This window comes from Astatotilapia calliptera, chromosome 14 (assembly GCF_900246225.1).
Source record: "Astatotilapia calliptera chromosome 14, fAstCal1.2, whole genome shotgun sequence".
Classification (NCBI taxonomy): domain Eukaryota; kingdom Metazoa; phylum Chordata; class Actinopteri; order Cichliformes; family Cichlidae; genus Astatotilapia; species Astatotilapia calliptera.
In genome coordinates this window covers 12122706-12137390 of record NC_039315.1, presented here as the reverse complement: position 1 = coordinate 12137390, position 14685 = coordinate 12122706, and the positions used below count along the sequence as shown (strand labels likewise).

Here is a 14685-nt window from a genome sequence, read left to right as displayed (position 1 = left end):
TATCTATCACAAACGCAAGTTAACAGAAAACAAGTGATCTCAAGGTAATTTCGGTAGATTGTACAATGCAACAGAGGGTATGTATCTAACAGCAATCACATAATCACACTGTGGCCATGAGCAGCCACATGACTACAGTGGGGAGGAAAAACTCCCTTTTAACAGGAAGAGACATTTGGCAGAACCAAGCTCAAGGAGGAGCAGCCACATGCTACAACTGGAGTTAATGACATGCATTTGACATGTAAATGTATTGGGTGTGACAAGAAGGAAATAGAGAAGGAATGCTCATTGTATCATAGGAAATCCCCTGCAAGCCTGAGGCTATAGCACAATAGCTAAGGGACATGATCCAGCCCAGCTTTCTTAAAAAGGAAAGATTCATATGCTCATTTCTAATCCTTGCCACTCCATCCTGCTCACTCTCGTTAAAAATCTTAATATCTTCAGCTCTGCCACTTCCAGCTTGGCCTCCTGTCTTTTTGTTAGTCCCACTCTCTCCAGACCATACATCATAGCAGATCTCAATACCATCTTGTAAACTTTCCCTCTTTTGCTGCCATCCTTCTGTCACAAATCACCCCTGACACTGCCTGCACTCACTTTTTCACCACTCTTTGTGGACCATCTGTTGCTTTTGGTGGTTGATCCCAGATAATTAAATTTATCCACCTTCATAACATCTATTTCTTGCACTTTCACTGTTACACCCGTCTCCCCCTCATTCCTCATTCCACATGTACTCTGTCTTGCTTCTACTTTTCACTCCACTTCTCTTCAGAGCATACCTCCACCTCTTAGGCTTTCTTTCTCTTCCTCACTACTCTCACAAGAGATCACAACATCATCTGTAAACACTGCAGTCCACAGAAACTCCTGCCTGACCTCATATATCAACCTGTCCATCACCACTGCACACAAGAAGGTGCTCAGAGCCTCTGTGCCTCCACCGAGGCACAGAGCAGCTCCTTTTGACCTCATTTACACCTCTTCATCAAGACTATCAAAGCAAGTTCAAATAATGCTTATCCAAGCTTTTATTTTGAAGAAAAGCTTTCCGGAAGACACGTCCCTATCGTGACGTTGCTGCAAGTGCGGAAGTAAATTAGCTGACATACCCACATGGTGGAAATGGCTGCTGATGGGGAAAAACAACAGGGCCACAGACCCGGCATATACAAACAAAAAAATAAAGGACACAAACATGGCAAGCACCGGACGAAAGGAGAAATTGAAAGGGAAAACAAAGGCAAGTCGCGTCCAGCTGCACAGCGTTAAACCTGGGGCTTACATGTGTGTTGTTAGCATGTAGCGGTTGCTTCTGCAAGTACACGTGTTGGGCTTTAAGTGCTCAATCCTTTCAGTACAGTATCTTATATCGTAGCACTTTTCTTTTAAAGGTATTTAGTGAAAGTCTGTATTCGCTTGCGAGCCTCGTTTGGTGTTTAACTGGAGATTGCCAATGAGCTTCAGCTATTTAAACGTGGTCCGGGGGTCTTCCAGATATCCAGTTACTGGAAAATCAGAGGACTTAACACTCTGTATTACACCGAGAAAGTTTATCATTAAAAACATTTTTGTTCTATTTAAATTCAAGCTCACATTCCGACTTGTACACGTTTTACACCTGATTTGAATGATCGTCAGATAGTAACACTACATGTCAAGCAGTACAGCAATGATAGTTTATGCTATAATTTAATGTTCATTTCATTTCATTCAGCGTAAAGCAGTACACAAACACATTTGGACACCTTGTAGCTTAAACAAATATATTCAGGCAAAAGTCTTATATCTGTAAACAAACCTAAATTTTGTGGATTAGTGAATTTGTCGGCATTTTACATTTATTGGAATGTCTGAGATACAAAGTAACGTGGACACTTTAATAAAAAATTATTTGAGCACACGTGATTAACATACAGCCAGATGACGCAATCGTGCCCTAAAGAGTACACACAATAACCCCCACTGCTCAATAAAAGCCAGGAATGTTGATTTAAATGACTGAAGTGTCTGCACTGCAGTTAAACTGGATTCCAACAGAGGGCGCTCCACTAATGTGTGAGAATAAATGTATTATGTATTATGGCTGATGGATAATCATCCAGCCGGCTTGTGCTGTTATTCAACATCATATATGCTGTCAGACCTTAGCAGTGATGTGTCATTCATCAATATATCAGGTATAAATAAACCCCAGTCTCAAACTGGAAAAATATATTTACATATAAGGCAGTGTGGTAGTTAAAAACAACAAAGGAATGTTCGTCTCATTGTTGTTCATTGATGCTTGTATGTATTGCAGTGGTATCAAAGTTGGTTAGTAAAAATAGTTTAACATAAACAGAACAACATAATGAAAAATTATTTCAGTTAATTGATATTTATGATTATTATGAGTATGGATTTGTTCATAATTTGTCTTCAATATGAAATTCATTATTATTCATTCACTGATGCACATGTGTACTAATACTAAATGGTAAATGTCAGTCATTGTACAGTCTGTATTGTAATATGTTTTATCAGTTACATCTGCAGTAATGCATAATTGACAGTAGGCAATTGGCTTTAAAAGCTAAACAAGAATTTAAGTGGACTGTTTAATGTAAGTAATCTTTTTATTGGATTATCAGAGTATAGCACTACAGTCTTGTCTGCAGACTTTAGCCAGCGGGGACAACAGCAATTTTCTGGGGGCTCCTGGTGAAACCAGCATATCAGTTTCAACTACAAGTGGGATACAAATGAAAACCAGAAAACTCTTGGAAGAAAAATGACTGTTTCTTGTCTATAGAGTCTGCTTTATCTCTTGTTATATAAGGTTTGACACATAGCTGTAAAAAATAAAATATTCTAACAAAGTATAGTGCCATTTCTACTGAATTCATTGACTATGAAACAAATCAGTACTGTGCATATAAAATTTAGTCCAGTTGTCTAATGTGTGGTCTTTTGCTTACTTTATTTATATCAGCATGACCCTCTGGGGGTGGGGAAGCTTTGTCTGCTGCAACAGCTGCGCTGTTGTGTTGACTTGAACTTCATTCTGCAGGTGTTTTTGATTGGTTGTCTTGCCAGCATATGTTTTAAAGCAGCAAAGATATTGTAAAAATCAAACGGCCGATGTTCACACACTGTTTTTGTATTTGCCGAGATTTACTGACATCTTAGACTTCAGCTGCTTTAACATTGTGCAGCAGAGTGGAGCATGATCCATATGTGTGTGTTAGAATAGAAGTTCTTTCTAAGCAGCAAGGTTGTGGGTTGTAGTAAGGCCTATATTAAAAGAATACTATACACATTGTATAAATTAATAAATAACTTGTGTTGCAATGTCTCACAGGCAGAGTGTCGGTGACAGTCCTTACCAAAAAACAGAGGAAGGAGCAAAAGAAGATGGACAGAAGGCACAAAGCCAACCAGCTGCGCAAGAATAAGAAAGACATGGTAATTTAAAATATCACATGATGGATCGCTGTTCTTAAATTCTTAATGTAACGAATCTGGAGTTGCTTGAGTTTCTTTCTCTCTTCCCAGGTCCTGACAGAAAAGCGACGTCTTGGCAGCAGGGATGGTCCTCCTCATTTGGTTGTTGTGGTGTCCCTACATGCTCAAGCCGATGCTGGAGCCATCACTAAGCTGCTTCGTGGAGAAGGCGCTGGGGGCATTGTACATCACGACCGGTGCATCAGTGGTGTCAGTGACAGTTTTGGGCTGATTCTGCCTCGTTTTAAACAGAGGTTCACCTTTCTAAGTCAGAGTACAGGTAAGCATTAGAAAAGAGATTTCCTTTGGGGAAAAAAAAGTGAGCCAGAAGCACAAGTAGTGTTGCTTCTGTGATATCTATTGATGTAATTTTAGTTTATCAAATGTAAAAGACATTACAATTTGAGAATTTTGTTCATAGAATAAGTAAACATCCCTGGTAATGCTGACACACTTGTGACATACTGTAGAATACCATAGAAGAATAAGAAGTTAAGTCAGATATGTTACTGTACTTTAGATACGATTTTTTTTATCTATTTATATTTTGTGTTGTAAAATTGATGTTGTGTTCAGTAAATGACATTCTAAAACAAATATTTTAAAAATGTACTCTGTTTTTTGTGTGTGTGTGTGTCTTTAACACTTCTGTAATCTCTTTTTATAGCTGACATGCACTCCCTACTGGATGTGACAAAGATTGCAGATAGCCTTGTATTTGTGTTGGATTCTACTGAAGGCTGGGACACCTATGGAGACTATTGTCTCTCTTGCGTCTTTGCTCAGGGTCTCCCCAGCTATGGTAATTATAAATCTTTCTTTCTTTTTTCTTTTTTAATTTAATTGACTTCGTTTCTGATGTGCCTCTACTAAGCCCTTGTCTCTCTCCCATATTCAACCTACATAGCACTGGTGTGTCAGGGTGTGTCTGAGCTCCCTGTGAAGAAGAGGGTTGAGTCCAGAAGAGCTTTGTCAAAGATCACAGAGGCCCGTTTTCCTGATGCTCGTCTCTTCCCGCTGGACTCCGAGCAAGATACCACACTACTTCTCAGACACCTGGGGACTCAGAGACAGAGAAAGTTGGGTTTCCGCTCCAAACGGTCACATCTCATTGCTCAACATGTCACTTTTACACCCAACAACCCTGTTGATAGTACAAGTGGAGCCACTGGCCTGGGCACACTCTGTGTGTCCGGGTATGTCCGTGGCCGCCCTCTGCGGGTTGACAGACTGGTACACATCAGTGGTCATGGTGATTTTCAGCTCAGCCAGATTGATGCCCCAGTAGACCCTCTTCCTCTGAACTTAACAGTGTCCAGACCACTGAAGCCGAGCAAAGGAGGAGATGTTGACATGCAGGTAGTTGTTGCTGCTTTTTTTTAATACTTTAACTTTGCAAATGTACATGCAGACCTGATAGCGTACACTTTATTAAACAATAAATTATATAAATGACTTCATTTATTGCTCTACTGCATCACCAAAATTAAAATTTTTGGGGGAGTTTTACCTAGCTTTGGACTTTTTTGATAAGTTGTATTATGGATATTTGTTTCTCACTTGTGGACTCAGGCATGCATTTTCCACACTATACAAAGCATAGCTCCAAACTTGAAGCATGGAAACCTGTTTAAGTTAGGTAATCCATTACAACTGTCAGCATCTGTTTTTATCAATGTAATATTACTGTTGCATAACAATTGGAATGTACCCCTGCTAAAACTCTGTGCATTTTCCCCACGCTGTTTTTAACCATTAAAACTAATTCAAAGTGAATATAATGAATGGTGGTCAGTTGGTTTAAATGCGAAGTGAAACTTTAACACCTTTAACTGTTTTGGAGTGTTAGTTGATATGGGTCACATTTACCTGCTCATTTGCATTTCCCACAGGAAAATGAGGCCCCTGTGAGGGTGCTCATGAAAGCGGACCCATCCAACAGGGAGAGTCTGCAGGCAGAGGCTGAGGTGGATCCCATGGACGGAGAGCAGACATGGCCAACAGAATCAGAACTGCTGGAAGCTGAAGGTGAAGAAACAGAATTTATAGATAATGCTCTCAGAAAATGATGATGACTAAGATACAAAATGACAGATCTTGTGTTAGAACAGTCACACTTGATTTGAAGTTACAACTATATCACTTTATACTTTCAAGTAGTGGGAAACTGTCTGACTGATGTAAATATATGTAACTTAATTGACAGTTTTAATAGACACAACAAACCAGTTAAACAAAGACTTTGCTATAATGTTATTGATGTACAGTAAAAATTTGGATGGTTACACATAGCTGAAGCAATTCAGTCATTTCTAGTAAATAGAAATGAGTAATGTGCTTTTCTTGATGCAAGAGTATACAGTTTATCGTGCCAGGAAAACACAGGATTCAAAGTTGTTTTTTGATGTTTCTCTCTTTAGAAGCCAGGAAGAAAAAACGTGTAATGAAGGTCCCTAAAGGAACATCAGACTATCAGGCCACGTGGATTGTTGATGAAGGTGAGGAGGAGAATGGCGACATGGATGAAGAAAGTAGTGACAACGATGATGATGATGACATGATGGATGAAGCCATGGATAAAGAAGATGGGGAGATTGACTCTCAGGTACACATTTAAAGTAATTTTGACATAAGTCTTTAATGACACAGTGAAGCAGAAGATAAATAAAATGCAAGTATCAGTTTAAATTTTCCTTTTTTTAAAACTTTTCACAAAAAAGACGGGTATAAAGTTTATAATGATATGACAGCCTAGCCTTGTAAAATGCGATACACTGAAAAGTGGGCATTAATTGAAATGGACATAAATAGTGTATTTTTTTTTTAAAATAAAGCTCAGGTCAGGATATAATCTAAGCAGAGATGCTCAGACATCTCTTTGTTTAGCCAGCTCGTCTGTCTAGCTAGGTCTTGAGGTCTACTGGTTTGTTAACGAGGCGTTCCCAAGCCAGCCAAGATGTAGTCTGTCCAGCTTGTCCTTAGTCTACCTTGGTCTCTTCCTGGGTTGGACATTCAACTCACCTAGGAAGCATGCAGGAGATATCCTAGGCTCATGCCCTCACCATGTCAGCTAGCTCTTTTCAATGGAGGGGAGAAGCAGCACGACTGTGAGTGACTCTGCTTTTCACCCTACCTTTAAGGCTGAGACCCCCTTTGGAGGAAACTAATTTCCCGTGCCTGTATCCCTGTTCTTACTGTTTCAGTAACTACAGCTTTGCCTTCCTGCTTAGCTCTCTTCGTAACAGCAGTCTGTTTCAGTGCAGACACTGCACTAATCATCTTTCAACCTGTTGCTCAATTCTTCCCTGACTTGTGAGCAAGATTTAAAGATACTTGCTCTCAATGGGGCAGGTTCCTAACTTGGGGTGGACACGCCATGATTGAAGAAGTGCTCTGTTTCAAGCCATGAGGCCTGAGTAGGCTCAGACTAAAAAAAAAACAACACACGAGTTTGCCTACCTGTGGGCGCACCACCAAAAATTAAAGCTGGATAATTTACCACTGTGGTAAGAATAATAAAGCGTGCTTACATGCTAAAATTGAATAATTCAGAGAAGCCCTTAGTCCGTAGTATCATATTTAATAAAACGTTTAACAGCATTTTACTGCAAAACAAGGTACAGTAAGTTACCAATTACTTAGATAACAACGCTTTCCATGGAAAATACCAGAGACTCACTACAGGATTCAGATGACTTGATTACGACAGGTTTTTCATTCTAGTATGGATGATGTAGAGGGTTTGTGTGTCAGTGATTGTACAAATGTTGTTATATTTGGAATTTTTCTTTCATTTCTCATTTAGTAGTTTGACCAGAAGTTCAGCCAGAACATACCTTTTATGGTTATTTTGTTGCGCGGGGTCGTGTTGTCATAGCAACAGTGTACCGGTAGCTAAGGTCAGGCGGTGCAGTCCTGTGGAGGATGATGAGGATGGTAATTTGTGAAGAAGCAATAAAGTGTTGGCGGTTCCGGGGCTGAAGCGGTGCATACGTGACCCACAGGCAGTGCACCTCACTGCTGAGAGGCACTGTTTATTTTCTCAGTGTCTGACTCTGGCGTGTAGTGCCAGGCTGCTCACCACAACAATAGTGTTTGGAGCAGGAATCCCAAGAGAAGCCTCCTGTCTTCCTGTCTTGTGAACAGAACTTCCTGTCTGGACGAAGGGAGGGGTTGGCCATTTATTTATTTCCCACTCCGCTTGAAAAGAAGTCAGGGAAACTTTCCTTATGCAACAGGTTCATTACGATCTGTGATTGTTATTAGCATGCATTTGATGTCAAGGTTAGCGCACAGGCATACGTATCTAGACGAAGGTAACAATAGTGGAAAGGGTACTTCAAATGATAATGATTATTATTACTATTGCAGCAAGGATGTTGGAAAGGTTGTGTATCAGCCGCATGCTGAGAGCTTTCCGCTCTTGCGTCTGGCTTCTCCTGTAATTTGCCAGCCAAGGGAGCACAGCAAAGCATGTCTTCTTTGATGATTCATTTCCTTATCCAAATATGTTGCCCTTGGATGCTCAATTTCTAGATATTGTTTTAAGAGTGGATGTCTTGCACTGGAGAGTGTCTTTACGTAACACACTGAATTCAAATGTATGCAAAGCAGGGATTCCCATAGTTTGAATTCGGGCAATTGCTTATCCCATTCACACATACAAGGCCCCTCGGTGCTGTTTGTTTATTGTGGCGGAGTTGTTGGTTATGTTACATAAATATTTTCTATAATTAGGATCGTTTTGATGTCATTTGTTTTCCTGCCATTTGTGTCTGGTTATTGTTAATACTGGCAGCAACTAACAAAGTAAGTGTTTGGTAACAGTAGGACAACAATATAGTACATTACATTACAGCAAGAGAACATTATCCAGGAGTAAGGCTGGGCGATTTTGTTTTTTGGCTATATCATGATATATGATATATACCACGATATGTTTAACTAGCCTCCAAAAACAAATGTTATATTCAACCATATATATCATTCATACAGTCACTGTCTGTGGTCAACACAGACCTTTTTTTTTGTCGTATGGGATCACTTTGGCAAACGAAGACGCCAGTGTCATCTGCGTCATGGTCGGTTTATTTAGAGTTTTCTGTGGTGTGTGGGGAGATGTTGACATGCGGACTTTAAAACATTCTTCATTTTGCAATGGATGACTTCTCAGGTGGTGGAATAAATTTGTGGTGCTGCGACCTTTTGTGGCAATGGTTTTATGCCATGTTTTGCAAATTATGGCATTTTGTTTGACATGCTCCTTTTGAAAACCAAACCACTGCCAGTAAATGTTTCTCTTTGGAACTAGCTTGTCCGACTCGTCTTCAGTTACAGTCTCATTCATTTCCTCGTCTGAAACTCCGGCTGTCACCATATTTTTTTTCTTATAAGGTAGAATATAAACACGCATGCTCAGCGCAGTGTGCCGTGCAGAAAACCTTCTGCTTTGGAGGGAGGATTAGTCATGCAGTCGCTCCAAAAAAACCTCTGAAAAGCTTAATATTGCCAGGGCAGTTCATACTCAATGGTTCCGATAGACCCATTTTAACCATCGTACGTGGAAAAACTTTTGATACATGAAGTATATTCAATATATCGCCCATGCCTACCCAGGACACTTGTTTAACTCAGTATATTAGGATTAGAAGCTCAGGGTTTTAAAAAGAGGGAGCCAGACTCACAGCTGGTAAAAGGTTATTTAAACATGTTTTCAGTGGTCTTGTAATTTGAAAATATAGTTTGTTTGTTATCTGAGTTATATCTACTATATAATGCTGAAATTTGGCCTTGGCACAGAAAATTCCATATAAAATTTTGTTTGGGTGGCAAAAATGTCAGAGACAGATGTCTTAAAGTCAAGGCCAACCAAACTAAAACTACTGTGAGGCTAGCCGTATTCCCCTTGTGGCCCATGACCTTCCTTCCTTCCTTGAATTAACCAATAGTGTTATCTCTGTCACTGCATTTGCTGTTAGTAAATGCCAAAGCATCAAAGCTTCTTCACTGATCACTAAAAATGAGTACAATGATTGTTGTGTTTATGGTCAGAGAGCAGCTTGCATTCTTTGTTCAAACCTCTTGTACTAAATTTGTCCTGTGTCCTCTCTGCCCAGGACCCAGGTTCATGCTGTGATTCAGAAGAGGAGGAGGAGGAAGAGGTGTGCTCCACAGAGCGAGCGGGTGCAGATCAGCGCTATGATGAACATATGGATGAAGCTGCCGAAGAAGAAGGCCTAAAACGCTACCGTGACGCTCGAGCCAATGAAATGTTCCCCGATGAGGTGGACACGCCCCTCGACACTCCAGCTAGAATCAGGTCAGTAGCGTTTCTTTTATGCTTTTTGTTTCTTTTACATTTCCTTTTGGGATGGAATATTTATTGTTTCCTGTTTGTTTGGGTTGCCGTCCTGTTCTCGCAGGTTCCAGCGTTACAGGGGGTTAAAAAGTTTCCGCTCGTCACCTTGGGACCCCATGGAAAACTTGCCCCTCGACTATTCGCGTATATTCCAGTTCCAGAGCTTTGAACGCACTCGCCGCCGCATATTGGCTGAGGCTGCAGCTGAGGAGGATGGAGCCATGGTAAAGTAGACAACAGTAGTTGTCTTCAGCTGTAAATGCTCTCATGTTTAACCATGATTTTTGGCTTCACTCACTCTGCTGTCCTCCACGTTTCAGGATGGCTGGTATGTGACCCTGCACATCATTGATGTGCCTTTTTCTGTGATGGAGAGTGTCCAGTCAGGCAAACCTCTGGTTCTCGTGTCTCTCTTGCCCCATGAACAGAAGGTATTCACATCTGAAAATGTTTCCTTTTCGTAAGAAAAGCTGCACCAGCTACACAGAATAATTTTTGCTGACCTCATGTTTTTTTCTTCTGTGCATAGATGTCAGTCATGCATGTTTTGGTGCAGAGACACCCCAGTAACACAGAACCGATCAAATCTAAAGAGGAGCTTGTGTTCCATTGTGGATTTCGGAGATTCCGAGCCTCTCCCATCTTCTCTCAACACACATCAGGTAGAAAACCTGCTGAATTCATCCAGTACATTCATCAGAACAAACGGCAGTAGTGATCCTACATAAACAAACTTAAATCAAACGCATTGCCAGAGATGTATCAATTCAGGGCTAAGGGCTTGTAACGTCCAACTTCCTGCATTCTTGACTGACCGGTAACTGACTGATCAGTCTAACTAACATATCGTTTATTGTTTGGCTATAGCTATCAAGAAGAGATAAAGCTTGCCAAACTAAGTCACAAACCGCCATAATGTTTGTAACAACAAACCAAATCAAACAGTTAAATCGCCCTCACCGAGCTGAACATGGGCATTTTAAATAAGCTAACAAAGTAACGTGGTTAAAGCGAAAACTATCCAGAGTTTAGAGCTAGCCGCAAGCTAGCAGCCTCGGTATGAGCAAAAGATCCAACCAGTTATGACGAAAATTATGGAGATGAGAGAAAAGGATATCCTGTTATCTGGTGAGTTTATAAACACTTGAAAATTATACAAGAACCTGACATTTGCTTTGTTATATAAATATGTTGTACCTGCTTCTGTTTGCCAAGGTAAAATATGTCAGATAAAGGTGGATGTACAGCAGGTCGTTTTGCCTCTTTGCAAAAGCAGAGCACTTTATTTTCACTTGTTTCACTGAGAGAAGTTCCTGTAACTTACTGCAGTTGAGGGCAAAAATCGGTTAAAAAATACAACAACAAAAAAAATCAGATATCATAACCAGCCAACATGCAGACTAAATGCAGTGTTTTAACATCTGGTTCATATTACAAGTAAATCTTGTAATATTGAAACACACCTGGTGCTAATCTAGTATCTATTATTCCACGAATTTAGTTATGATGGGTCACCTGGAACTCGGTGGGTTCATTGTACCACTTGATTTTTTTTTATTTTTTATGATGTTGAGACGGTGTCCTTAAACAGAACCACCTCTATGCATTTGCATTACGGGAGTGCTATTACTGTAATATTTGTTGTTATAATGCTATGCTGTGTTCTTTTGAAAAAAAATGTATAAAAAGGTATCATCCAGTAAAAAACATAAACGTAACCTTTTTATTATTAAAATAACCTTTTCATTATTATTATTATTATTATTATTGACATTTTAATTAAGATGTGTCGATCTTAAGCTGAAAAAGTCAGAAACTGAAAAATGTCTTTCCACCATGTAAGGTCGACTTTCGGTTCTTTACAAAACAAGAACTGTTAATCAAGTTACTTTATTAGTATAATGATCTTAAAAGCTACTTCTGGAAACAAGATATCTGTTGGATATATTATTATTATTACTATTATTATTATTATTATTATTATTATTATTAATAAAATCTTTTTTTTTCCCCTCCACCTTTTTTTCTAGCTGACAAGCATAAGATGGAGCGCTTCCTCAGACCAGATGCCCCCATTGTAGTGTCACTGTATGCCCCCATCACCTTCCCCCCTTCAGGAGTCCTGCTTTTTAAGCAAAGGAATGATGGTGAGATGGAAAGTCCTGTTTACGTCAACACGAGTAAATTGAATTAGTGGCCTGGCTGCCCTCAAGTTAAACTTTAGACCATTCATCCTGTTGGTGGTTTTGATTAATTATCCACTTAAGCAAATTCTGTACTGGCCTTTGAGCACGTGTTCTTCTTACTGTGTCTTTCTAGGCATCCAGGACCTTGTGGCTACAGGCAGTCTGCTCAGTTGTGACCCTCAGCGTGTTGTGCTGAAGAGGATTGTTCTGAGTGGACACCCATTCAAAATTAACAGGCGCTCTGCTGTTGTTCGTTACATGTTCTTTAACAGGGGTGAGAGGACGTTCTCATACTGTTATTACTGTCACTGCAGACATACAGTGGGGCAAAAAAGTATTTAGTCAGCCACCGATTGTGCAAGTTCCCCCACTTAAAATGATGACAGAGGTCAGTAATTTGCACCAGAGGTACACTCCAACTGTGAGAGACAGAATGTGAAAAAAAAATCCATGAATCCACATGGTAGGATTTGTAAAGAATTTATTGGTAAATCAGGGTGGAAAATAAGTATTTGGTCAATAACAAAAATACAACTCAATACTTTGTAACATAACCTTTGTTGGCAATAACAGAGGTCAAACGTTTACTATAGGTCTTTACCAGGTTTGCACACACAGTAGCTGGTATTTTGGCCCATTCCTCCATGCAGATCTTCTCGAGAGCAGTGATGTTTTGGGGCTGTCGCCGAGCAACACGGACTTTCAACTCCCGCCACAGATTTTCTATGGGGTTGAGGTCTGGAGACTGGCTAGGCCACTCCAGGACTTTCAAATGCTTCTTACGGAGCCACTCCTTTGTTGCCCGGGCGGTGTGTTTTGGATCATTGTCATGTTGGAAGACCCAGCCTCGTTTCATCTTCAAAGTTCTCACTGATGGAAGGAGGTTTTGGCTCAAAATCTCACGATACATGGCCCCATTCATTCTGTCCTTAACACGGATCAGTCGTCCTGTCCCCTTGGCAGAAAAACAGCCCCATAGCATGATGTTTCCACCCCCATGCTTCACAGTAGGTATGGTGTTCTTGGGATGCAACTCAGTATTCTTCTTCCTCCAAACACGACGAGTTGAGTTTATACCAAAAAGTTCTACTTTGGTTTCATCTGACCACATGACATTCTCCCAATCCTCTGCTGTATCATCCATGTGCTCTCTGGCAAACTTCAGACGGGCCTGGACATGCACTGGCTTCAGCAGCGGAACACGTCTGGCACTGCGGGATTTGATTCCCTGCCGTTGTAGTGTGTTACTGATGGTGACCTTTGTTACTTTGGTCCCAGCTCTCTGCAGGTCATTCACCAGGTCCCCCCGTGTGGTTCTGGGATCTTTGCTCACCGTTCTCATGATCATTTTGACCCCACGGGATGAGATCTTGCGTGGAGCCCCAGATCGAGGGAGATTATCAGTGGTCTTGTATGTCTTCCATTTTCTGATGATTGCTCCCACAGTTGATTTTTTCACACCAAGCTGCTTGCCTATTGTAGATTCACTCTTCCCAGTCTGGTGCAGGTCTACAATACTTTTCTTGGTGTCCTTCGAAAGCTCTTTGGTCTTGGCCATGGCGGAGTTTGGAGTCTGACTGTTTGAGGCTGTGGACAGGTGTCTTTTATACAGATGATGAGTTCAAACAGGTGCCATTCATACAGGTAATGAGTGGGGGACAGAAAAGCTTCTTACAGAAGACGTTACAGGTCTGTGAGAGCCAGAGATTTTCCATGTTTGAGGTGACCAAATACTTATTTTCCACCCTAATTTACGAATAAATTCTTTACAAATCCTACCATGTGGATTCATGGATTTTTTTTTCACATTCTGTCTCTCACAGTTGAAGTGTACCTCTGGTGCAAATTACTGACCTCTGTCATCATTTTAAGTGGGGGAACTTACACAATCGGTGGCTGACTAAATACTTTTTTGCCCCACTGTAATTCCTAATTTTTTCATTAAAATTTTCTTGACTTTCTTTTACAGATGATATCATGTGGTTCAAGCCAGTGGAGCTGCGAACAAAATGGGGTCGGAGAGGTCACATCAAGGAGGCCTTAGGTGAGAAAATTTAAGAATAAAACCCTGTGTCTGTGTCTCTGTGCCTTATTTGCTGTGGATTCTCACTGCCATTTCTTATTTTTCAGGAACACACGGTCACATGAAATGCGTGTTTGACAATCAGCTACGCTCTCAAGACACTGTGCTGATGAATTTGTACAAGAGAGTGTATCCTCGGTGGACGTATGACCCCTATGTGCCCGCGCCTTTAACTTGGGTGAAGAGAGAAGGCACTGTGGAAATGGAAGACTTGGATATGGAATAGTGGAGGGACAGAATGACAAGCCATGTAATAACAGAAACATCCAAGTGGTTTCAGGACACTTTAAAAGAGTGGAATGCGTATTAAATAAATCTATTTTGATCCAAAGTTAAGCTTTCTTGTTCCATTTTGCATCCAAGCCTCAAACATGCTGCAGAGTTTGTTTTGACCACTAGATGGCAGGAATGGATAAGTATTAATAAAGCTTCCTACGTGTTTGTAGAGCATCTCACTTTTTCTTTTTTCCTAAATGGGTAAAAAAGATTTGAGTCACTGCCTCTAAACAAATAGTTGAGTTGCACTGAGTGCTTTATGATTAAACAAATCTGAGAGCTGGTACCAC

At 40.5% G+C, this 14685-nt stretch overlaps 1 protein-coding gene across 1 annotated transcript; it reads left to right on the top strand.

Annotated features, from left to right (window-relative positions):
• Nucleotides 1-1045: 1045 nt before the first annotated feature.
• Nucleotides 1046-14450, top strand: tsr1 (TSR1 ribosome maturation factor). Its single transcript, XM_026193144.1, has 15 exons — nucleotides 1046-1249; nucleotides 3350-3453; nucleotides 3544-3772; nucleotides 4160-4294; nucleotides 4400-4851; nucleotides 5385-5520; nucleotides 5913-6097; nucleotides 9609-9811; nucleotides 9915-10074; nucleotides 10171-10281; nucleotides 10380-10512; nucleotides 11881-11997; nucleotides 12170-12310; nucleotides 14006-14080; nucleotides 14167-14450. The coding sequence occupies exons 1-15, from the start codon at nucleotides 1123-1125 to the stop codon at nucleotides 14343-14345; spliced, it is 2487 nt and encodes an 828-aa protein (XP_026048929.1). The 5' UTR covers nucleotides 1046-1122; the 3' UTR covers nucleotides 14346-14450.
• Nucleotides 14451-14685: the final 235 nt, after the last annotated feature.